At 36.2% G+C, this 27,818-nt stretch overlaps 2 protein-coding genes across 2 annotated transcripts; one reads left to right on the forward strand and one right to left on the reverse strand.

Annotated features, from left to right (window-relative positions):
- Positions 1–2: 2 nt before the first annotated feature.
- On the reverse strand, positions 3–17,263 carry LOC117345199 (cell wall protein SED1-like). The gene is made up of 5 exons (XM_033908208.1): positions 17,103–17,263; positions 13,890–14,101; positions 12,510–13,133; positions 7,410–7,694; positions 3–1,680 (listed from the first exon to the last, which is right to left on the reverse strand). The coding sequence occupies exons 2-5, from the start codon at positions 13,900–13,902 to the stop codon at positions 1,340–1,342; spliced, it is 1,263 nt and encodes a 420-aa protein (XP_033764099.1). The 5' UTR covers positions 13,903–14,101; positions 17,103–17,263; the 3' UTR covers positions 3–1,339.
- A 4,942-nt stretch (positions 17,264–22,205) lies between these two features.
- On the forward strand, positions 22,206–27,757 carry LOC117314848 (sodium-dependent glucose transporter 1A-like). Its single transcript, XM_033868967.1, has 3 exons — positions 22,206–22,408; positions 24,134–24,425; positions 26,134–27,757. The coding sequence occupies exons 1-3, from the start codon at positions 22,313–22,315 to the stop codon at positions 27,258–27,260; spliced, it is 1,515 nt and encodes a 504-aa protein (XP_033724858.1). The 5' UTR covers positions 22,206–22,312; the 3' UTR covers positions 27,261–27,757.
- The last annotated feature ends 61 nt before the right edge of the window (positions 27,758–27,818 follow it).

Below are 27,818 nucleotides of genomic sequence, written 5' to 3' on the forward strand. Positions count from 1 at the left end.
TCAGAGTCAAATGATGGTTTTATCTTAAGTATAAACCTACTCCCAACCAACTGAAGATCAAATCAGTTATGATATAAAGTGATTCATTTCCTGCAGTTTCTGCTCTCCGAATAGGTAGCCATAACAACAATATAATATGATATAATATAATATACAATATACCTGACTGAGAATTATCAGAGCAAAATCTGCTCAAGGACCTGATTGCATTTTGATCCTACAAATATTTACAAAAAAATTACTCTCAATTTAGTTAGTTACGCAATATAAAAACATGATTGATATCATTTGTGTCAATTCACATCAGTTATCATGGCATCAAATGTTTATTCAAAACTCCTTTATGATGACATCAATTGTCGTGGCATCAAATATTTTTTTCAAAACTCCTTTATGATGACATCAATTGCCATGGCATCAAATGTTTTTTCAAAACTTATGTAGACTAACAGCAGTCGCCATGGCGTCAAAAACATATTGAAAACTTTTAACAAGATATGAATATTATCTATGACTTTCACTGTACATCTTACATGTACATGTACCCATTATGGTAGTTTATTGAAGAAAAAAAGATCAATAAGAATTGAAGTGTGAGATTTCATGATCTGAAATCATTGCAAAATGAAAACGTGCTCCCCGTGCCATTTGACGTATTCAAAATGTAACAAGAACCGATTGACAACAAACCAATTCATATGGTAAAACAGACCAAAGGAAAACATAGAGGAAGCACAAATGAAACTTTTAGATATGTATTTACACACTGGATTGAAAAACATATTTAAAGGCGATAAAACTGATTTTTAATGTGCACTTAAATATTTAGCATGAAAATATTCTCTTGTTTTGTGTAAAGTGATGTCACAGAAACAGGTAACGGTTTGATCGCCAGAGATCTATTTCATATGTAACGTTTCTACCTCGTAATGCCCTAATATAAATCAGTGACGTTTTGGGGATATATTTGGGGCCGAATTTAAGCCCCTTCCCCAAGTGAAATTTCGTTGCATTTTCCCAATTTCATATTTTCACATAAATTGTCATGAAGAAATGTAAGTCGGATTTTGTATTTTACGTAATGTTTCACAAGCAGATGTACTTATGCTACTAGTTTCTATTTATCAAAGCTAAATAACACATAGAAAAAACGTCTGTTGATGATAAATCCTTAATTAGCAAAACAATACCACTGTATTTGCCGAAATGAAAATATGCAGGCCCCTGTCATATAAGGGCAAGAAAAACACTGATAAAGGCTTACCCAGAAAATAACGGACAGCGTCGTCAGGACTAGCAGATGAGGCCATGTCTAGATCGCTAACCATATATGACAAATCTACGATTGAGCTGTGTCGCTTTTCCTTTGACAAGACCTCTTCAGAAAATTAAACAGTGACACAAAGTGGTCAATGTCTGCTACAAGAACGAACGCAGCGATCATCACCAACAGGGCCACGCCCATTGATCCTATCCCTACAGCGCTCGTTCTTTTGTCTTCAGCGCTTATCAGGGTTCTTTGGTACTTTTGGGTTTCGTTTTTCTTAATCGAAAGCTTGGCTTTTAATTGAAGTAGCGCTTCAAGCAGTTCCAGCATATACTCCGTTGATGCATTCGCCGGTGGATCCCAATTGATGTCGAGTTTACACGAACACGGGGTTCCCAAGGTCGGGGCTGAATCTGCAACGACAATGTGTCCCACATGTATAAATTCAAACAAAGATACGCATTTTTTGACCCCGGTGTTTCTTAGGGAATTGGAAAACTCTCGTCAATTATGATAAGATAGATTAATGCCCCCTTTAAATATATTGGGACAAACTGTCACTCTATCTCTCTCATCAACTTAATGAGCTCGAGGTAAACCGCAACCCTTATCAATATGATTGTATTAACCTTCACCTTGGCCAATAAAGTATGATGAAACATCTCACTCCTCGTCATTATAATAGTATAGACCGATGCATGGTCAATATGATGCAATTTCTACGAAAACATGAGCATTGGTAATTAAGATTTTTAGACGTAGAATTTATTTTGTCCCGGACCAAAATTGACGTCATTTTGAGCACTTGGTAGAAAAAGGTACCCGTCAATATAATGCAACTTCTACTAAAAACGTGTGCATTAGTAATTAAGAATTTTAGATATAGAATTTCAATTGATCTTGTTGCAAAATGGACGGCACTTGATAGAAAAATGTACCTTTTATTAACCAATAGATAAATGTTTAATACCTATACCTGGTCAGATAGATTTGAGAATACAATTTAGAGAATGTGCTTTCATGTGGTACATATAGTAATATATCATTTTTCTGTGATTAAAATGAAATGAGTTATTGAGATTAAGAAATTATCACATATTTTAATACACCATGTATGATTAACCATCCTCCCTCGTCAAAATGATAATGAAAGGATAATCCATTGCCCTTCGTCAATATTATAGGATGAACCGTCATATCCTCGTTATATGATAGAATACTACTATACCATCACCCCTCGACAATACAATACATGTAGGATTAGTCATCACCTCCTCGGCAAGATAACAGGATTAACTAGTTAGTCATCACCTCCTCGACAAGATAATAGGATTAATTAGTTAGCCATCACCTCCTCGACAAGATAACATGATTAACTAGTTAGCCATCACCTCCTCGACAAGATGACAGGATTAACTAGTTTGCCATCACCTCCTCGACAAGATAATAGGATTAACTAGTTAGCCATCACCTCCTCGACAAGATAACATGATTAACTAGTTTGCCATCACCACCTCGACAAGATAACAGGATTAACTAGTTAGTCATCACCTCCTCGACAAGATAACATGATTAACTAGTTAGCCATCACCTCCTCGACAAGATAACAGGATTAACTAGTTAGTCATCACCTCCTCGACAAGATAACAGGATTAACTAGTTTGCCATCACCTCCTCGACAAGATAACAGGATTAACTAGTTAGCCATCACCTCCTCGACAAGATAACAGGATTAACTAGTTAGCCATCACCTCCTCGACAAGATAACAGGATTAACTAGTTTGCCATCACCTCCTCGACAAGATAACAGGATTAACTAATTAGCCATCACCTCCTCGACAAGATAACAGGATTAACTAGTTTGCCATCACCTCCTCGACAAGATAACAGGATTAACTAGTTAGCCATCACCTCCTCGACAAGATAACAGGATTAACTAGCTAGCCATCACCTCCTCGACAAGATAACAGGATTAACTAGTTTGCCATCACCACCTCGACAAGATAACAGGATTAACTAGTTTGCCATCACCTCCTCGACAAGATAACAGGATTAACTAGTTAGTCATTACCTCCTCGACAAGATAACAGGATTAACTAGTTTGCCATCACCTCCTCGACAAGATAACAGGATTAACTAGTTTGCCATCACCTCCTCGACAAGATAACAGGATTAACTAGTTAGCCATCACCTCCTCGACAAGATAACAGGATTAACTAGTTTGCCATCACCTCCTCGACAAGATAACAGGATTAACTAGTTAGCCATCACCTCCTCGACAAGATAACAGGATTAACTAGTTTGCCATCACCTCCTCGACAATATAACAGGATTAACTAGTTTGCCATCACCTCCTCGACAAGATAACAGGATTAACTAGTTTGCCATCACCTCCTCGACAAGATAACAGGATTAACTAGTTAGCCATCACCTCCTCGACAATATAACAGGATTAACTAGTTTGCCATCACCTCCTCGACAAGATAACAGGATTAACTAGTTAGTCATCACCTAAACGACATTACGATAGGATTAACTAGTTAGTCATCATCTCCTCGACACTATGATAGGATTAACTAGTTAGTCATCATCTCCTCGACACTATGATAGGATTAACTAGTTAGCCATCACCTCCTCGACACTATGATAGGATTAACTAGTTAGTCATCATCTCCTCGACACTATGATAGGATTAACTAGTTAGTCATCATCTCCTCGACACTATGATAGGATTAACTAGTTAGTCATCATCTCCTCGACACTATGATAGGATTAACTAGTTAGTCATCATCTCCTCGACACTATGATAGGATTAACTAGTTAGCCATCATCTCCTCGACACTATGATAGGATTAACTAGTTAGTCATCATCTCCTCGACACTATGATAGGATTAACTAGTCAGCCATCACCTCCTCGACACTATGATAGGATTAACTGGTTAGCAATCATCTCCTCGACAATATAATTAACTAGTCAGCCATCACCTAAACGACATTACGATAGGATTAACTAGTTAGTCATCATCTCCTCGACACTATGATAGTATTAACTAGTCAGCCATCACCTAAACGACATTATGATAGGATTAACTAGTTAGCCATCACCTCCTCGACAATATAATATAATTAAATAGTCAGCCATCACCTAAACGACATTACGATAGGATTAACTAGTTAGTCATCATCTCCTCGACACTATGATAGGATTAACTAGTCAGCCATCACCTCCTCGACACTATGATAGGATTAACTAGTTAGTCATCATCTCCTCGACACTATGATAGGATTAACTAGTTAGTCATCATCTCCTCGACACTATGATAGGATTAACTAGTTAGCCATCACCTCCTCGACAAGATAATAGGATTAACTTGTCAGCCATCACCTAAACGACATTATGATAGGATTAACTAGTTAGTCATCATCTCCTCGACACTATGATAGGATTAACTAGTTAGCCATCACCTCCTCGACAAGATAATAGGATTAACTAGTTAGTCATCACCTCCTCGACAAGATAACAGGATTAACTAGTTAGCCATCACCTCCTCGACAAGATAATATAATTAACTAGTCAGCCATCACCTAAACGACATTACGATAGGATTAACTAGTTAGTCATCATCTCCTCGACACTATGATAGGATTAACTAGTCAGCCATCACCTCCTCGACACTATGATAGGATTAACTGGTTAGCAATCATCTCCTCGACAATATAATTAACTAGTCAGCCATCACCTAAACGACATTACGATAGGATTAACTAGTTAGTCATCATCTCCTCGACACTATGATAGTATTAACTAGTCAGCCATCACCTAAACGACATTATGATAGGATTAACTAGTTAGCCATCACCTCCTCGACAATATAATATAATTAACTAGTCAGCCATCACCTAAACGACATTACGATAGGATTAACTAGTTAGTCATCATCTCCTCGACACTATGATAGGATTAACTAGTCAGCCATCACCTCCTCGACACTATGATAGGATTAACTAGTTAGTCATCATCTCCTCGACACTGATAGGATTAACTAGTTAGTCATCATCTCATCGACAAAATAACAGGATTAACTAGTTTGCCATCATCTCCTCGACAAAATAACAGGATTAACTAGTTAGTCATCACCTAAACGACATTACGATAGGATTAACTAGTTAGTCATCATCTCCTCGACACTATGATAGGATTAACTAGTTAGTCATCACCTCCAATATGATAGGTTTAACCAGTTAGTCATCATCTCCTCGACACTATGATAGGATTAACTAGTTAGTCATCACCTCCTCGACACTATGATAGGATTAACTAGTTAGTCATCACCTCCTCGACACTATGATAGGATTAACTAGTTAGCCATCACCTCCTCGACACTATGATAGGATTAACTAGTTAGTCATCATCTCCTCGACAAGATAACAGGATTAACTAGCTAGTCATCATCTCCTCGACAACATAATAGGATTAACTAGTTAGCCATCATCTCCTCGACACTATGATATGATTAACTAGTTAGCCATCACCTCCTCGACAAGATAATAGGATTAACTAGTTAGCCATCACCTCCTCGACAAGATAACAGGATTAACTAGTTAGCCATTACCTCCTCGACAAGATAATAGGATTAACTAGTTAGCCATCACCTCCTTGACAAGATAGCAGGATTAACTAGCTAGTCATCATCTCCTCGACAACATAATAGGATTAACTAGTTTGCCATCACCACCTCGACAAGATAACAGGATTAACTAGTTTGCCATCACCTCCTCGACAAGATAACAGGATTAACTAGTTAGTCATTACCTCCTCGACAAGATAACAGGATTAACTAGTTTGCCATCACCTCCTCGACAAGATAACAGGATTAACTAGTTTGCCATCACCTCCTCGACAAGATAACAGGATTAACTAGTTAGCCATCACCTCCTCGACAAGATAACAGGATTAACTAGTTTGCCATCACCTCCTCGACAAGATAACAGGATTAACTAGTTAGCCATCACCTCCTCGACAAGATAACAGGATTAACTAGTTTGCCATCACCTCCTCGACAATATAACAGGATTAACTAGTTTGCCATCACCTCCTCGACAAGATAACAGGATTAACTAGTTTGCCATCACCTCCTCGACAAGATAACAGGATTAACTAGTTAGCCATCACCTCCTCGACAATATAACAGGATTAACTAGTTTGCCATCACCTCCTCGACAAGATAACAGGATTAACTAGTTAGTCATCACCTAAACGACATTACGATAGGATTAACTAGTTAGTCATCATCTCCTCGACACTATGATAGGATTAACTAGTTAGTCATCATCTCCTCGACACTATGATAGGATTAACTAGTTAGCCATCACCTCCTCGACACTATGATAGGATTAACTAGTTAGTCATCACCTCCTCGACAAGATAACAGGATTAACTAGTTTGCCATCACCTCCTCGACAAAATAACAGGATTAACTAGTTAGTCATCACCTAAACGACATTACGATAGGATTAACTAGTTAGTCATCATCTCCTCGACACTATGATAGGATTAACTAGTTAGTCATCACCTCCAATATGATAGGTTTAACCAGTTAGTCATCATCTCCTCGACACTATGATAGGATTAACTAGTTAGTCATCACCTCCTCGACACTATGATAGGATTAACTAGTTAGTCATCACCTCCTCGACACTATGATATGATTAACTAGTTAGTCATCATCTCCTCGACACTATGATAGGATTAACTAGTTCGCCATCACCTCCAATATAATAGGTTTAACCATCACCTCGCCATTACAACAAGCTTAATCCTCATCCCCTTGTTAATATATATAATAGGATTAACCAGTATCCCCTCATTAACATGACAATATATACCTCCCTAATCAAAGTAACAGGAGAATTAGCCTTCATTAAACATATATCTCAACAGTGTTGTATGATATATTCTTAAATATACCACTACATTTATATACTTATATATAAATATAAAACAAGGGTTTTATTGATTTACAAAACATAATATTCGCCACACATAAGTAGTAATAAGACATTTTTTGTATAACGGTGCATACAGAAATTACGGGTATGTTAGGTGCATATAAGGCGGTTATCTACCAACTATTACTTTACCTTGTAACTTAAGGAATATCACTGACCCAGTTAGTGATACCATAACAGACGGAGCACGTAGCTTTGACGGGGCATCGATGTAGTATAGTACACATTGTTCAGAGGAAGGATCCGGGATCGTCACCGCCCAACACTGGAACGAATTCATCTCCGTATCTAAACAAGTCTGCTGACAGCTTTCTAAGTTTCCAGTCGTTCTTAGTGCAACGGGGCGAGCTACACTAGATACCAGGTATGTTTCTACAATAGTTTTTCCGTAGTGCTCCTCGAACCAAACAGACCCTCCTGAAAAATTTGAAGCGACTATAAATATATATTATAAATATAAATATTAATTAAGGTTTGTTATACAAATAAAAAGGATCACATTCAGTATAATTCCACCGTGTAACCTTGTGTTTGTACGTTTGAAAGATGCTAATATCTTGAAGCTGTGTGAAATTGGCTAAACAAGCGTCATACGACATTCAGAATTTGAGTTTCGAGCCAGCTCGATATACGACATTCAACTTTCAGGTTTGAATGTCGAGTGTTGAGCCAAGTTCACACAGCTATACTTTGGAGCTCGCAGACGTAGTCACTGCTGGCGGGTCTAAGTCCCCGAGGTTTCTTTAACCTGTAAGGCACAGCTTACTTTTGAATAGAGACACGGTTATGTATTTACATTTACGTTCTTCTGAAATGCAATATCGAAAATTATGAAATTCATTGAATTATGGGTCGTTTGGACCTCCTCATCCAGATTTTGACCTTTTCTTTCGATCTCTTGGAAATTTTTTCGTTCCCCTCCAAGGCATTGATATTCTAGTCTGTTATGATCACTGACGAGACCTAGAAGCAGGAAACAGCTGTATGACTCTCGGATTGTAATGGTTAGGTATTGGGCCATTCTCGGGCCCCTATTGGTTGTGATATGTAAGGAAAGGAAGTAACTCTGTTAGATGAGAATGGTTTCGGGCATTATGTTGTAACGGTATAGTGCCATTCTAAGTCAATAATTTACCGCAGTCTACCACTAATTATGAGTCTGTCACGGATTGTACTAAAGAAAATAAATAATTTATATCCATCTTCATTAAGTACATTGAAATGCAATTAGACTCCTTAACAAGGACAAGGAGAATACGAGTACGACAGATACTCCGAAAGAGTAAGCGTCTTTTGCTTCATCGACGATACATGTCGTACAAATCTGGGTCAATTCCGGGAAACAATCTCAAATGAAAGTTAGGTTGGCGACAACGGAATAGCTAGGTATTAACACAAACGGAATAGCTAGGCATTAACAAGCACCAAACAACGGAATAGCTAGGCATTAACAAGCACCAAACAACGGAATAGCTAGGCATAAACACAAACAACGGAATAGTTAGGAATTAACATCCACCAAACAACGGAATAGCTAGGCATTAACAAGCACCAAACAACGGAATAGCTAGGCATTAACAAGCACCAAACAACGGAATAGCTAGGCATTAAGAAGCAACAAACAACGGAATAGTTAGGAATTAACATCCAGCAAACAACGGAATAGCTAGGTATTAATAAGCACCAAACAACGGAATAGCTAGGCATTAACAAGCACCAAACAACGGAATAGCTAGGCATTAACAAGCACCAAACAACGGAATAGTTAGGAATTAACATCCAGCAAACAACGGAATAGCTAGGTATTAATAAGCACCAAACAACGGAATAGCTAGGCATTAAGAAGCACCAAACAACGGAATAGCTAGGCATTAACACAAACGGAATAACTAGGCATTAACAAGCACCAAACAACGGAATAGCTAGGCATTAACAAGCACCAAACAACGGAATAGCTAGGCATTAACAAGCACCAAACAACGGAATAACTAGGCATTAACAAGCACCAAACAACGGAATAGCTAGGCATTAACACAAACGGAATAGCTAGGCATAAACAAGCACCAAACAACGGAATAGCTAGGCATTAACACGCACCAAACAACGGAATAGCTAGGCATTAACAAGCACCAAACAACGGAATAGCTAGGCATTAACAAGCAACAAACAACGGAATAGTTAGGAATTAACATCCACCAAACAACGGAATAGCTAGGTATTAATAAGCACCAAATAACGGAATAGCTAGGCATTAACAAGCACCAAACAACGGAATAGCTAGGCATTAACAAGCACCAAACACGTCTGACGTCATATCGTATCAGGAAATAGAATATTCCCGAATGAGATCACTGTGTCGACCATGGAACCTTCCATGGTCTTCATCATCCGCCGCCAGTAGTCGACATCAATGACGGAAATCGTGATAACACACCCTTGGGTATCAAATCAACTTAAACTACAAACAGCGTAGGTAGGGGATGCTGCTATCTAAAATTGAAAATTATCAATAGGTAAGTTTAAATTATATGCCGCACTGTTAGTTACGTTGCAAGTAAAGATCGAGGAAAGCGGCTGATGTTAAAGATGCTACACCTCCGACAGAGTGTAATAAATTGTTATTATTTTGACAATAAATGACATTTAGTCAATATATATATGCCTATTTAAGACATACAAATCAAAAAATTAATTTTATAAGGTCAAAAATCAGTATTTCATTCAATATGGAGGAGGAGCGAAATGGAATTTCTTCGGGACGCAATTAATTATTTGATTTTTTTTAATTCCAAAGATAAATAAGAAGATGAAACTTTCCGAGGGTGGTAATAATGTCAAGCATGTAACTTTTATTCCTGAAGAAAAATACATACGAGTCTATTCGTATTTTTAATTGATAAAAAACTTCAATCAAAAAGAATCATTAGTGCCCTTGTTCTGCTGTTCTTATCCGATCGACATGGTCAATAAAGTTTTTGAAACATTTTGTATTTTAATATTACACACTGTCAATACAACGACCAATTATATGGTAGATTGTCAATGTCTTTTCACGACATGAAGGGCGGTAGTGTAAGTAAAGTATGTAGAGTTTGGTATTAACTCAAAAGATATAACAGCCAGCTCTTGTTTTCAACCGATCATAATTAGTTTATTTTAACTATCATAATAAGTTTATTTTAACTATCATAATTAGTTTATTTTAACTATCATAATTAGTTTATTTTGATTACTCTTTGTCGGCGGTATTGTACATTTGAACGTGTAAATTAAATGCAGTTTATTTAAATGCGGATGTCTCTCGTGAATACTTTCATTAGACAAATGATTACCATTTCACCATCTCTGCTTGGTGATTAAAAAAGAGATAACACCAGGCTTTTATTATTCAAAAGCTAATTATGCCTCTAACGTCACACCGGTCTCTCAGGAAAACCTGTTTTTCATTGTAAATATCTAACGAAGGATACACATGTGATTTTGGAACAGGCCGATGGTACCTGTTAACTGTTGATGCTATTTCGCGACATTTTACTTTTGCACAGTTGGTCTGTGCACATGGTTGGCAGACGTTTTTGTCGTTTACCTATACGTTTTTGTCCTTTACCTATACGTTTTGAGCTTTACCTATACGTTTTGTCATTTGCCTATACATTTTGTCCATTGTCTATACGTTTTTGTCTTTTACTTATACGATTTTGACCATTGCCTATACATTTTGTGCTTTACCTATACATTTTGTCCTTTGCCTATACATTTTTGTCCTTTGCCTACACATTTTGTCCTCTGTTTATACGGTTTTGACCTTTGCGTATACTTTTTTGTCCTTTTCCTCTACGATTTTGACCTTTACTTATACGTTTTTGACCTTAACCTATACATTTTTGACATTAACCTATACGTTTTTGTCCTTTAACTATACGTTTTTGTCCTTTTCCCCTATACATTTTTTACCTTTGTCTATACGTTTTTGTTCTTTCCCAATACGTTTTGACCTTTGTCTACCCGTTTTTGTCCTTTACCTATACGTTTTTGACCCTTGTTTATACGTTTTTGTCCTTTTCCTATACGTTTTTGACCTTTGTCTATCCGTTTTTGTCCTTTACCTATACGTTTTTGTCCTTTACCTATACGATTTTGACCTTTACATGTACGTTTTTGTCCTTTAACTATACGTTTTTGTCCTTTTTCCCTATACATTTGTTTACCTTTGTCTATGGGTTTTTGTTTTTCCCCCAATACGTTTTGACCTTTGTCTATATGCTTTTGTCCTTTACCTATACGGTTTTTACCCTTGTCTATACGTTTTTGTCTTTTACCTTTACGTTTTTTTTACCTTTGTCTTTACGTTTTGTCAAGACCATAATCTCATCAGGATATATTCTATTCCCTGTGATATGATTTTCTCATCTTAAGGTCCTGGTATAACCTTATATCAGATAGAATTACATGGCAGGTTTTATTGCTGCCCTGCAGGTAGGGCGTAGAATTGTGCCTGTTGACCCCATTCCATGATCATAAGATGCGACTAAATTTGGGATCTTTTTCAATTTTGGCCTTTAACTGAGCGTTCACCCCCTTGAGGAAGGCTTTAGATTCTATCCCCTGGCCGAGGCATACCAGAGTTTATATAATGATATTTCCTATTCCTGCGTAACACTCAGCATTTTTGGATTGAGACGACTAGTTTTCAGTATAATTTGAACGGGTGAGGTGTCCTACTGGATGTCTTCGACAGCATGCTTCAGTTGGGAAGCACAATATAGTCGACATCAGTTCCCCGCTATTACAAGGAGACAAAACACGAACATATCGCATCCTCGCAAAACACATGATACAACTGTACCCTATTATAAGTATGCATCTCCTTCACTCAGGGGAGGCTCTCCTGAAATGAACATAACTATTGATAGAACCTTAAACAAACAAAACAAAACCAAACGGATGTCGTCGATAAAGCAGTGGACGCGGGTCCCTTGCTGAGCAAGATTGCAGCATCTTATTCTCGATGTACAAGTACCTATGCAGGTATCTTTCTGTGAACCTCTATATTGTATTTACACTTTGCACTCGTTTCGTTTATGTTTTTAAGTAAGAATAACAGTTTAAATGGCGGTATTAGTTTTCGTTTATCTTTGTTACCTCAATATCTAGAAACTAAATCAATATCGTATATTAAACATGAATATGTAGCAAACTACAACTCTATAAAACGGAATTACATGTACTTACCTTGTGGTGTGGCATTTTGTGATTGCGTAGGACTATTGGTTAGTTCGGTTGTGTGAGACTGGGAAGCAGTTGCTGCAGTCCCTCCCGCAGACAAAGAAACAGTTGTAGTCTTAGTATTACCAGGACCTCTGGTAGTGTCTATACCGCCACCAACACCATTGCCACCCGATACAGATACAAAAACATTCCCACCGCCTGAAGACAGTGACGTAGTCGGTAACGTAGAGTTGGCCCAAGTACCGATAGGTTCAGTTGTTCTATCTGTGACTGTAGGTGTTTCAGTCGTGGTTTCGGTTGCCTCTTCTGTAGCTGTAGGTTTTCCCGTCGTGGTGTCGGTTGCCTCTTCTGTGACTGTAGGTGTTCCCGTCGTAGTTGTCACATTAGTGGTAGTATCTGTCGCTTCTGTAATTGTAGGTATTTGCGCTGTGGTTGCCACTTCAACGATTGCAGCTATTGCCTCTGTGGTTGTTGAAATCTCTTCTGTAGCTGTTGGTATTTCCGTTGTGGTTGTTACTGCAGTGGTTTGGGGTATTTCCACAGTCGTTGTTGTTGTCTCTTCGCCTCCCCCCGTTCCCGTTCCCGTTCCCGTTCCCGATCCCGATCCGGTACACATTCCAATTTTAACTTCATAATAAAAAATAGAAAAAATAAAATAACATAAAACGATTTTACAGTTCGCTTCTAAATGCAGGTAGCTTGTATTTTGTCTGTGATCCTAAGGATGACTCATCCATCTATACAATCACTATTCCTAACCTTTCAACCAATTGGAGACCTTTATTTTTTCAACTTGAACTGCTATATTGGAATACACACAATTCCCAAAATTCAAAGCTGCATATTCAGATACATCTACAGGCTTTTGTTAGGTTTTCACCAACCACAGGCCCCTAATCTAGTTACCATGGCAACAAAAACGTCTTCTCATGTGATTTAAAGTGAACATATATAATATGACAATCTGAAAATGAACATGATTAAAAGTTGTTGGTAAAGAGGCAAAACAGTGTTTTAGTTAAAGGGGGTTAAAGGGGGTTATTGCTGCTCTAAACTAGAAGTAGATGCAAACACTAGTATTTTTGTAGGCTACTTAAAAGTATAATTTTACTGCCACAATATTCAATCGTAAGCTAGTAAATTTATATATATTTTTTTAAGTCTGAATCTGACAAATACGTAATCTATCGCCTTGGCCAAAGAAATTTGCCTTGTAGTTTATATATATACAAAAATGCAATATTTATTATATTCTACGGAAATCTCTGATTCGATATGAAAATATACCTACATTTCAGGTGTTGTTTAATAACAGCAGTATATTAAGAGAGCATACGTATTTTAGCTCAACTGTTATAACTTATATCTATCATTCGTACTTACTTGTTTCACACATAAACGTAATCCTTTCTCCACCACATTATGCAGTAGCCCATTTTCCACCTTTTACTTTGACACATTGATTTGTAAAACAGTCACTGGGCTGTCCGTGGACCCAGTTCGTCCAGGGACAAATCGGATCGAAACCATCCCAAGCATATGCAGTACAGTCAATGCTGTATGTCTTGAGGCCAGTCCAGTATGTCTCTGTAGTGCTGTAATGGGACAAAGAATATGTAGCAAATAATTTTACATTATATCTACTATGAGTCTGTCTATTTTCAATTCCATACAAGTTCACCAATAATCAATTAAGTCATTTACTATACAAAGAATACTAGCTTGATTATTACTATTATCATTATTACAAACTGCTGTAAACGTGGTTATTTTCGCGGGGGATTAATTTCGTGATTTCGATACGTAAACTGTACGCGTGGGGATAATTTTTGCGGTTGATCCACCTTCGTTTGTAGCTCGAGATTACTCAAATTGATATGAAAATAATCCGTGTAAGGGAAATTTTCGCTATCAAAAGGACATGTAGATGGCACGCGGTTCTATTAAAAAAATGGTTTTTTTTAATTTATTTATTTTTTTATTTTTTTTGTTTTTTGGTTTTTTAAAGTGAACCTGATACAATGTTACGTTACACTAAACTCTGTTTACTGAGTACGGATTAGTATGTTAAATCCCCAACCACTCGGTAAAAGAATTTTTTTTTAACATCATATATGCCAACAAATAACCCCACTTATTCAAAGATACCAAAATCATATATATATATATTAAAACAACATTCTTATAATTCTTATATCAGTCAGATTTGTCTTATAAATAAGAGATTTTGTAGCTTAAATACGCTACTTTCTTTTGTAATCATCTTGGCTCGCCATCTTAAAAAGACCATTCCCTAACGGGTACACGATATCGATAGTGATGTCAATATAGTAAAATCTATGTTGTACATACAGGGTATCACTGTTGTAAAATACAGTGTATATACAGTGAGTTTTATAATGGTTTATAAGGTTCGACTGAGAGAAAATCTAAATTGTACACAGGGTAAGTTTGGTAGGGTTTATTAAAGGAAAATCTAAATTGTACATAGGGTAAGTTTGGTAAGGTTTGACTGAGAGAAAATCTAAATTGTACATAGGGTAAGTTTGCTAAGGTTTGACTGAGAGAAAATCTAAATTGTACATAGGGTAAGTTTGCTAAGGTTTGACTGAGAGAAAATCTAAATTGTACATAGGAAAATTTGGTAAAGTTTGACTGAGAGAAAATCTAAATGGTACATAGGGTAAGTTTGCTAAGGTTTGACTGAGAGAAAATCTAAATTGTATATAGGTATGATTTTACTAAAAGAAAATCTAAATTGTATATAGGTATGATTTTACTAAAAGAAAATCTAAATTGTACATAGAGTAAGTTTGATAAGGTTATACTGAGAAAATCTAAATTGTACAAAGGGTAAGTTTGGTAAGGTTTTACTGAGGGAACAATCTATATTATACAATGTACATAGGGTAAGTTGGATAGGGTTTTACTGAGAGAAAATCTAAATTGTACATAGGGTAAGTTTGGTAAGGTTTTACTGAGAGAAAATCTATGTTGTACATAGGGTAAGTTTGCTAAGGTTTGACTGAGAGAAAATCTAAATTTTACATAGAGTAAGTTTGGTAAGGTTTTACTGAGAGAAAATCTAAATTTTACATAGAGTAAGTTTGGTAAGGTTTTACTGAGGGAAAAATCTATATTATACAATGTACATAGGGTAAGTTTGCTAAGGTTTGACTGAGAGAAAATCTAAATTTTACATAGAGTAAGTTTGGTAAGGTTTTACTGAGAGAAAATCTAAATTTTACATGGAGTAAGTTTGGTAAGGTTTTACTGAGAGAAAATCTAAATTGTACATAGGGTAAGTTTGCTAAGGTTTGACTGAGAGAAAATCTAAATTTTACATAGAGTAAGTTTGGTAAGGTTTTACTGAGAGAAAATCTAAATTTTACATAGAGTAAGTTTGGTAAGGTTTTACTGAGGGAAAAATCTATATTATACAATGTACATAGGGTAAGTTTGCTAAGGTTTGACTGAGAGAAAATCTAAATTTTACATAGAGTAAGTTTGGTAAGGTTTTACTGAGAGAAAATCTAAATTTTACATGGAGTAAGTTTGGTAAGGTTTTACTGAGAGAAAATCTAAATTGTACAAAGGGTAAGTTTGGTAAGGTTTTACTGAGAGAAAATCTAAATTGTACAAAGGGTAAGTTTGGTAAGGTTTTACTGAGAGAAAATCTAAATTGTACATAGGGTAAGTTTGGTAAGGTTTTACTGAGAGAAAATCTAAATTGTACATAGGGTAAGTTTGGTAAGGTTTTACTGAGGGAAAATCTAAATTGTACACAGAGTATGTTTGGTAAGGTTATACTGAGGGAAAATCTAAATTGTACATAGGGTAAGTTTAGTGGGGTTTTATTGAGAGAAAATCTAAATTGTACACAGGGTAAGTTTGATAAGGTTTGACTGAGAGAAAATCTAAATTGTACATAGAGTATGTTTGGTAAGGTTTTACTGAGGGAAAATCTATATTATACAATGTACATAGGGTAAGTTGGATTGGGTTGGACTGAGAGAAAATCTAAGTTGTACATAGGGTAAGTGTAGTAGGGTTGGACTGAGAGAAAATCTAAATTGTACATAGGGTAATTTTGGTAAGGTTTGACTGTGAGAAAATCTAAATTGTATATAGGTATGATTTTACTAAAAGAAAATTAGAATTGTATATAGGTATGATTTTACTAAAAGAAAATTAGAATTGTATATAGGTATGATTTTACTAAAAGAAAATCTAAATTGTATATATGTATGATTTTACTAAAAGAAAATCTAAATTGTATATAGGTATGATTTTACTTAAAGAAAATTAGAATTGTATATAGGTATGATTTTACTAAAAGAAAATCTAAATTGTATATAGGTATGATTTTACTAAAAGAAAATCTAAATTGTATATAGGTATGATTTTACTAAAAGAAAATTAGAATTGTATATAGGTATGATTTTACTAAAAGAAAATCTAAATTGTATATAGGGTAAAGGTTCTACTAAAAGAAAATTAGAATTGTATATAACGGACGGCTACTAACAAGGGAGCTCAAAGTCTGCTTATAAGTACATGTAGGTTTTACCTTTAAGGAATACAACTGGTACTTACAGGAAGGTCTTGAACCGAGATAAAGCATTAAGATCTGTCCATTTTGCAAGGTTCTCTATACGTAAGAGCTTCTTCGCTTCTCTTTCACACGTGATCTTTGCCTGTTCCCATGTCAGGAACGATCCGCTGTGTATAGTGAAATCACCTTCTTGAAGCGCATTTACGTAACCTACAAATCAATTGTGGTATTTTTGTAATTAACACATCTTGGTGGGACAAAAAAAGTACTTATATATATATATATATATATATACATATATTCAACCCAGTACAACTACGACAGGAAATTCAAATCTTTGCCTTAGGATCAACAACACATAGTACATATGATACATTATGTTAATACATGCAGTTAGATATATAACATAGTAATACACAGATGAACGAAGGAAGGCAGTTTTTTGATGAGTGTCCTGACCAGGCCTGTAGTGCAGTGGTATAAGATGCAGGTATTTCTGGCTTGGCGATTAGGTGCAGTAGATTGCGATTTCAAGGCCCGGTCAGGGCTCGAGCGATGGAATTGCGTCATTCGCCATTTGTGCTACTTAGGTATATATGTATATCATAGCATAATAACATTTTTGAAGAGATACCCACATATTATGTTTTCTGGTTCATTTAGGTCCAATATCTATCGAGCAACTTGAAATGATATTATTCAACTCACTAGCTATTACAAATGTCTACTTATACTGCAAACGGTGCTGGAATGCTTGGTTCATTTGCTATAAAAGAAGTATTTTATTGTCAATAACAATACATATTTTTTAGGAAAAAACAATTGATACTCACCGACAAGATGCCATATGATTAGAAAGAGAGACAGAATATCCATTTCAATTGTTCAATACGTCTCAATTCTTCCGTATATGTCTGTCCTTATGATTACATTGTGACAGTATGTGAATACATAGGCGTATTGAAGACGGATGAGGGTCTAGTGGAGTACCACCGTTGACAAGGTTATTAAAAAAGATACATTGAATTTCAGGTTTTAAAATAAATCATTATAATTATATCAAAATATAATACCGGGTAGTTTAGCAGATCTGATAGAATAGGTTTCATTTAATAGATAGATATTAAACGTAATTATGTGAACAGCCCCTCACTAACCCCATTGTAGGGATTTTTTGTATTGTTATGATGTTGATTTGTATTTCTGTTTTCAAGAGGATGGTCGCTAACCATAAATAATATAGTGTAGTTCCGATACGCTTGTCGTAATGCTCCAGTCCCTAAATGAGTTAAAAGGCACTAAAATATGAAACGATACCGAAGGGATTCACAGGCTGTCGATTGTGAAGTTTCTATGAATATAACCAACTTAGCCAATAAATTATAGATGTTCTATCACAGCACCTACCTGTATCTGCTGAAGGGCGTAGAAGACGTCTCCAACTCATATAAATTTGGTTCTGTACCACATCAATGTGTCCAGCTTTAACAAATGTACAAAATAAACATGAATAGCACAATTTCATACTTTAAGTTAGATACATTAACAGCATATCATAGCTAAAAAAAACCGAAATGCATCATACAGCTGTTTCGTCCTTCGCTGAAGTCAAAACGTGTTTATACTGTGAGTAAGTTCAAAACAGCAGACAGAAAGAGAAATGTCATAATCTGGATGAGCAGGTGCCAGATAGCCTTCTCATAATTCAACGAATTTTGTAATTTTTGATATTGGATTTCACTGTCGAATCTTTTCTAGATTGACATTACGGCAATAATAGTCTCTATTATTAAATCATTATTTCGATATGCTCCTCACTTTGTGTCTTTTGTACAATCTGTTATATTTACATTTACATTGCAGCCCCACTATATAACTTTACCAAGCTCACTTGGAAGTTATGAGTCCATAACTTCCAAATCTTTATTATGACGTCATTAATATAGTGACGTCATAATTGTAATTTCGGCGATAACGAAATATGGCTGTTGAAAAGGCTGTTCCGGCTTTGACGATAATAATTATCGTAGAACAAAAACTCCTGGATATAGTCTTTAAAAATCGTTGTCAAATGTAAATATAAGCTTTGAACTGCTTTCATTTGGAAGTTATGGGCTGATGAATGCCAACTGGACAAAGGCAAATTCAACATGAAGCGCGCGCGCTAGCGCTTCATGTTGAATTTGCCTTTGTCCAGTTGGCATTCATCAGCCCATAACTTCCAAATGAAAGCAGTTCAATGCTTAAATGACACACATTTGTCAATTTACATAGTCCATGTTATAATCATTGTGACGTCACAATGCCGCAATGTAAAATTCCTGTTATCAATATAGCTATAGTGTATATCTGCCGTTTTTGCAAATAAATTTCGTATCTAATACAAAAATCAAGAACCTTCGATTTGGTCAATGTAGTGTAAAACCGAACTGGTAGAATCTAAAATATTGACTCCCGGTCAATATTGCATTCTTCCAGACCGGAATAACACCATCCTGACCTCACCAAAGGTCAATAACTTATAATTATATCCTAATACTAATTGTAGTATTGTTTTGGGACCTTATCGACCAAATCATGCATAGCGTATGTATTGTTGTCTAGTGTATACATAATAAACCCAGGTAAAAATGGTAAACAATGTGAATTCCTTCCTTGCGTAAACAGCTAATTATCTAATTGAATCTGTAAACCAATAAGTGGCAAAGGAATTGCATTGTAATGTAATTATCTTTTTCCTAAACTTTTTATCGTCGAGTTAATTAATAATCAATAGAGTGTTTAAATTTAGATTATCAGAAGTTAATTCAGACATACCTTGTAAATTAGGAACAAGATGTTGTTTTTTGTAAAGAGATCCAACGGCAAATTAATATGCAGAAATTACTGATTCACCTTTCTCTTCTTTATAGATTAGGAATCATACACTAGATATTGGTAGATATAAATCATTTCCGAAAATGTTTTTTTTTTTTTTTTTTTTTTTAACTTTTTAATCTTAAACTTTTAAAAATCAAAATTTAAAAAATAGTAAACATTTAACGTAAATATGGAGTGGATACATTTAGAAATGTTCTTAAAGCTTATTCGAGAACAGTTAACAATATATGATAATATGCCAATGCTCCATTTTCAGAATAAGACACAAGTGTTATATAAGTCGAAGACGAAAATGTGCAATATATACGTGTGCAAATGGCAAGTGATCTGGAAACTATCCGCATATGGCTAATGAGGCCAGTCGGGGTAGGGAATCCTTGTCTCTGTTGTTACCTTTGGACATTGAGGGTATTACGTATTATATCTGTAACATAGTCTCTCTTAGCAATTATTGTATATTAACTTTGGTTCCCACTTGATTTCCCTTTGCTTTGCATGATTTGTCATCGTGTCGGTACCTGGTGTGGATATTATGGCGGCTGCTTTTGTCCATGTCACTTCGTCGCATCGGCGCCTTCGCCAGTGACAGTACGACTGTGAAACATGCGAAGAGCGACATGCGACAAAAGTACTCTGCCAATGCGACACGGCGACAGAATTTTTATGTCGCACTATCTCGAGATTTTGTCGCTTCATTTTGTCGCTTCACCATTTTGATCTTCGCTTGGCGGGGCGAAAATGCGACATTTCGACAGGGCCATAATCAGCCAACATAGGATACTGAAGATATTGCATTGTTGAGGGGCCGCGGTGACCGAATGGTGCCCAAACACTTTATCACTAGCTCTTCACCTCTGGGTTGTGAGTTCGAAACCAACATGGGACATTTGCCATGCACTGACCGTAGGCCAGTGTTTTTTTCCGGGTACTCCGGCGTTCCTCCACCTCCAAAACATGGCACGTCCTTAAATAACTCTGGCTGTTAATAGGACATTAAACAAAATAAACCTAAACAAACCTTGCATTGCTGAAAACATTGCCCTGTTCTGTTCATTGTTACGAATGGTTTCTATCAATCACTATCGCTAAGGATACAAGGGAGCTACCCTCCAAGTAAAGATGTACCTGACGAAAGCATTATATGATTATTAGCCTCTCGTACCTGCTTCCCTTCATCGATAGCAAAGCATGACCGATATGAATTGATGGTAGACAAGAAACGTAATGGACGTTACTTAATCAAACGTCATGTCCTGGAGCACGCTCCAACTTTTTTTACAGCATTGAACCTAGACCATAGAGTTTCAGCTCTTAAAGGAAATCGCATGGTGCAACATGCAGACAGCTCGGGTGTTAGGTAGAATCAGCTGTCATACAAAAATATGACCGGCCCTCTTCCAAACTGATAGCCACTGTCTGAGACCTCTATATCAATACATGACACTGTCCTAGACGTTGATGAGAGCTTCTGATATTCTAGTTTTTTTTGTCACCGTCTCAGTGAAAACTTAAAGCGGTGAAGACTCCGAAGAGTACCCTACGATTAATACCCGGAGGATTTGGTAAAGAGTATAATATAATGATAGCACTTAAGTTATAGACGTGCGATGATTCCTCTTGTGATTGTGTCGCCGTACTATTAAAACAAGATGTTTGTATCAATCAGTAATTAAATAATGAATATTATGGCCATTTGTTGTACCAAATCAATGTCATTTTCACATTCTTTCACCAAACCTCTTATGTAGTAAGGTAGTGTAACGAACACAGATAGCAAAGGATTCGACGCTCCCTACCCGGTTCGAGTTTCCTAGGATGCTGAGAAACGGACCGATCAGCGCTGTCGTGTCTTTGGGCAAAACACTTTAACTTAATTTATCCGGATAGCGTACATCATGAATTTAAGTGGATCCTGCACGGCCTGGGCATGTAAATGATATATTGGTGAACTTATTGTAATCATTTCACACAAACATATAATTTTTTTTTAGCAAAGGTAAGACTTTAAAGTGACATATTAAATGTCATACCTGGGTATCTAGGTGATTATTACCTATATATACCTATTACACATCTGATAAGACGACAGGTTTCCGTAAGATAAATACCATCATATCTACGACAGTTCGTCTGTTTACCTAAATAGTTACCGAACTCAGAAACCACTGTATTCTGCCATATACAATACTCCCAGGTAAATAAATAGAGCCGAGTAGATAATCTCATTTTATTTATCATTGCTACAATAGAGAGGTCATAAATTACATATTGAGGATTTACTGTTCTATGTGGAATTGACAGTGTCTCTTCTCTTTATCAGTTGAGCGTAGAGTGTGTTCAGAGACGCTGCTGGCATCAGTTCGGACGACAAATGGAGAAAGGTTCGGAAACCGATGTCCCAAAGGCTGTGCCAAAGTGGAAGAAAGTCGTGAAAACATCTTTCCTCATTACCACTTGGATTTGTTTGGTAATACTAACATTTACGTGTATTGTAAGATTGCACTATTGCGGGATTACACATATTTCTATATATTGTCCAATTTGATCATTGTTTCCTTAAATAGCTACATATACATTTATTCACTTAACAAGTTTTCAGACGGTTTTCGCTGTAAAGTGGTTTGTGCTGTCCGTAAAAAATGGTTTGATATATATTGTGTTTTGTGTGATTGGTGTATTGGTGTTTTGTGTGATTGGTGTATTGGTGTTTTGTGTGATTGGTGTATTGTGTGATTGTGTGATTGGTGTATTGTGTGATTTGTGTGATTGGTGTATTGTGTTTTGTGTGATTGGTGTATTGTGGTTTGTGTGATTGGTGTATTGGCGTTTGTGTTGTCCGTCAGTATTTTATCAATATCCAGCATTAATCGTCTTTTGAACGTTTTATGATATGACTTCATTAATGCTTGTACGAAATTACATTTATATTGGATTTTCTACGTGTATAAAACTCTATTAAGTACCTATCGTTCTAAATCAATTATATTTGGAAACGGTATTAGATCTAAAATAGGAAGCTGTGAGTTAGTAATGACGGAGTTAAACCCCACAGGTTGCATTGCTAGCCCCTGATGACCTGATGACCTATGACCTGTCTTGGTCTTGTCTTCTCAACAGCTGTCCTAGATAAGTGTTGTTTTGATACGTAAGGAAACAACTTTATCTGCTGCTAGGAGTCGAAAAAACGTATACATGTATCTGTTGACACAATTTTAACGTCTGACATCTGAAGACAAAATTGAGTGCATGTCTAGTAGTGGTTTACTATCTTATTAACAATAACATTCCGGAAATGAGTTCAAATTCCATTTATCCATGTGTTGTACGCTAAATACTCATCGATGGATATTTTTTTCAAAAAGATTTACAGAGCGATATTAAGCAATTTCCTATACAATATACGATTTCAAATAATATTATATTTATCTATGGCGAGGACACTCGCATGTACATAAAGTATGACTGTGCATAGTCTAGCGTTGAAGCATTATTGAAGGATTATCCATTTCACTGAGCACAGAAAAGATAATTAAATTTAAACCAGTTTAATGCAGATCACTAAAAATGTATGTTAACATTTCTTAGCCATGTAAGATGAATTCCATTCAAGTACTCATGTTTTCATGAATTTGTCACAAAATCCCGCATACCTTTGCTAAATCGATATAATAATGCATTTTGCGTAGATGCTGATCACATATTGTAAAATATGTTCTTTGCCATGGTTTAAAATGTATCGCTGCATTGCTGAATATTGCCTATATTTTATCAGTTTTTATCCGCAATCTCATTCAAAATTAGTATCTACTTAAGAATGTCAAAGTGACTATTAACATAGATCTGTTTATCCTTTACCTGCTGCCAATTGGAGAATAATTTAACATAAATGACCCATGTGACCTTCATCACAGCATGTTTTATACTTATATCATGACCCTGGGCCTTTCGGGTATTATGAAATTATGCAAAGATTACATACATAAGATGTAAACACATTGAAGACATATCTTTATTGTTGATTTAAGGAAGGCTTTGGACATGGTTGAACTGCGTTTACGACGGTATGAATGCAATGCCTCGAGAACAGCCATAAGTCATTGCTGTACAGTAATATAAGCGATATAAGGGATACATTGGTTCAATGGAAAAATATTTTTGCAAACACATTATCAATTCAATTGCGTTTCCTCAGGGTTTGACTCTAGAGATCACGGGACCTACTCTTAAGGACTTGAGGCTGAAGACAGATGGAAGTTATGAGGATGTGAGTCGAGCCATATCCGGACGGAGTGTGGGGTTCTTCATCGGGGCAGCTATCGGTGGGGTTCTAGTGGACAAGCTTCATCCCTTCTGTAACCTCATGATCGCCGTCTGTCTGGACGGTATCGCTATAGTGACGACCATCGCCCCGTACATGACTAGTGTTAACGTAGTATGGGCCCTTTTTGTTTTGGCTGGCACATTTGAAGGCGTCATCAATATTTGTGAGTATGCAATCGGTACAACAAAAATGTCCATTTTTATGCTTCCGCTATGAAGTAGCTTAAGTAACTTCATTCTTCTACGAATTTCGGTCAAAGGTCAAATATGGCTATACCTTTGACATCTTTGTACTTCAGGGTTGAAAGGTCAAGTCTAAAGTCACATTTGCTATATATAGAAAATCATCAACTGATTCGATGTCATCCCTCTAGCAATTTCATTTTTATTCATTTTACAAATCTTCTTTGGATTTTCTACCTACTTGATTCCATGCATCAAAATCAATCTTACGTCGTTCCACGGTAGTTTCAAAGGATCTTCAGGAAATTATCGGTTTAATGGTCTTCTATATAGCAGAATAATGTTGAATTTGAAACATGAATAAATATCTAAAATACAATTTAATAAAACTAGTCATGTAATATACCAAAATGTTTGTCTGAACATGTGGTTTCTTAAAATTACCAATAATTTCCTGAAGAGCCTAACGATTTCTTCTGTGAGTTACTTTGTGGTAAGATGTAGCATGGGATAAGTCACACAGATAATCATATATGAACATTAACCAAGCTGTTATGCTCACAAATATCTATAGCACAGGGTACGAGCATCGGTTTGACTGGATTTTAATATATGTACGTACAAACATTTATTTTGTTTTGACCTTGAATTGCAAAAGGCGACTGTGAATACCGTTTCACAAATATGGCATGAAGGGAGGCATTTCAAAAAAAAAAAAAAAATGTCCCTCTATCATATTTTTAGACATCTGATTACAGTATGAAGGAACTTTTTAAATATTGTTAAACAGGTGAGTTTGGGTCCTTTTTCAGAAATATGCATATTTTACCCCAAACTCAACGGTTGAACATTTCCCCCTTAAAGCAGCCATTTCTAGAGTTCTTTATAGTATCTAATAAGAGCATTTTTGATGTTTAAAATACCTCCTTATATGCCATATTTGTGTGATATCATTCATAACCGCCATTTGCATTTCAATGTCAAAATAAAGACATTTTTTATACATATTATAAAGACAAATCAATGCTCCTATTGTGTGCTTCAGACACTTGTGAGGAAGACGGCATGGCTGTTTTGTGAAATATATGCGATACAAATGAGCTAATTATGTCCCCCTGAAAAAATGCATTTTTCTAATGTTTTGTTGAAATTGTGTTTGTAATGATACATTTAAGCATTGAACTGCTTTCAGTTGGAAGATACTAAGTTCATCAGTTATTTCTGTTAAACTGCAACATAGCAGAAATGTATACGCTTGTAAAATAGCACTGTTTTGACTGGATTTGCTGTTTAGATGCTACTTAATATATGTCTTACAATACTTTGTTACCCAGGATGCGTAAAGAAATGAATGTACCCGTAGTTAGGTGGATATCAAGCTAATACCGGCTTTCACTGATTGGGAATGATAATTCTGTTTCTGTAACTAATTGTTTTCGCTTTGGACGTAATTTACTGCAAATATGGGACAAAATAGAATGTAATGATATTGTTTTCATCCTTTATCGTCATATGATAAGATACAAAGAAAACTTTACATTTGACGTGTTCATTCAAAAATGCATAAATTCACAGATCAGTTTACCAATAATGTATTCATGGAGATAAAAAGGCCTTGCGCAAATCCTATGACTCCCTATAGAAGTACCATGGCGCTAAGTATGTCTCTTGTTTTATCATATATTACAGCTGGACAGAAACTGATATTGGATATGTGGCTCGATAAAGCTTCCTCGCCGATGCACGCGCTTCATTTAGGGTTTGGTATTGGGTCGTTCATCGTACCAGAAATAGCGAACCCTTTCCTGGCTGTGCCAGCGCCGACACTCAGCACATCCGGAGTTAACGTAACGACAAACATCACGTATACTATCTACAACTCATCTACTCCATCAACAGCTTCTACTTCGTCTACTTCCAAACCTCCATCGACAACAGTAGAATATGTGAAGGGATCTCGGATAGAATGGGCTTATCTTATTGTCTCTATCATAACGGCAGCCTTATCATTCGTCTTTTACTTTTACCAGTATAGCACTCGCAGAGCGAAAACAAATTATAGTAATGAGGTTGATAAGAATACATCTCACAAACGTATTGAAAACCAAGAAAGTAACAAAGAACCTAAATCATGTGTCAGTACTTTCAACTCATTTGTAAAGATCGCCAGCCCTGGTAGTTGTACTGGTGGGCGAAAGTTGTACGGAGTCGTGATATTTACGTTTCTTTTCCTGTATTTCTTTACAGCGGTAGGAGGCGAGCGTATATATGGTAAATTTTTACGGACCTATGCCATTGATGAACTGAACTTTGATAGCGATGACGCAACCCTTCTAAACACAGCTTTCTGGATAAGTTTTTCCTGTGGGAGATTTTCAGGCTTTGTGACAGCGAGGTGGATACCCATCCGGGCTTTGATGATCATTGAAGCATGTGGTTGTCTCGTTTCTGCAGTTCTTCTGAATATATTTGCTTACAACGATTCAACTCTGCTCTGGGTGTTTTCAATGCCGATGGGATTTTTCATCGCCCCATTGTTTCCAACTGGTATCGCTTGGGGAGACTTCCACGTGGAAATGACTGGCATGGCCATCACGTTTTGTCTGCTAGGGGGCGCTCTTGGAGGGATGTCGTATATGTGGATCATAGGGTATCTCTACGATAACTATGGTTACCGTACCTTTCTCTACCTGACGGGTGGATTTGGAGCGTGCATCGTCATCTTTGCTTTCATTCTACTATTCATTGGTTGTGGTCAAGCAAACAGGTTCGAAAAAAATGATTCAGAAGATGACACAGCTACCACTAAAATTTAGAAAGCAGATGGAAATCAGACAATCATCTTGTAAATAGAATTTGATCAATTTAATTGAAAACAATAGAAAAACACAGTAAGACACGGATAAGTCGAAATCGATGAGACGAAGTGAAATATTCGACTTATCCGGTGGTCCGATTTCTATGTGCGGAAATAAGCAATTACATTAATGACCCATATTCATCGAGAATTCGGAACTAAGCAATATATGGAAACAAAAGTTTTACATCAATGAAATTTTAATGATTATGTTACATGCGTGTTGCGTTAACATTTTGTATAAAATGTATTCGTATCGTTCCATCCTATATGTAATATAAGGGTGGACATTACCTTGACTACGAATATTCTATTCAAACAATTCATTAGACATTGACACGCAAAATATCCAACAAAAACAAAAGTGTAAGTCAATTACGATCGTGGTCACATTAAATGTGACATATGTAATTTGAGGTGATCAGAATTTCAGATATGATTTCATTCAACTGACAATGGTGTAGGTTTCTCTTACGTCACGGTATGGGAGTTTTTTATGGTACAAATATTGTATTCC

Source organism: Pecten maximus, chromosome 16, assembly GCF_902652985.1.
Source record: "Pecten maximus chromosome 16, xPecMax1.1, whole genome shotgun sequence".
NCBI lineage: Eukaryota > Metazoa > Mollusca > Bivalvia > Pectinida > Pectinidae > Pecten > Pecten maximus.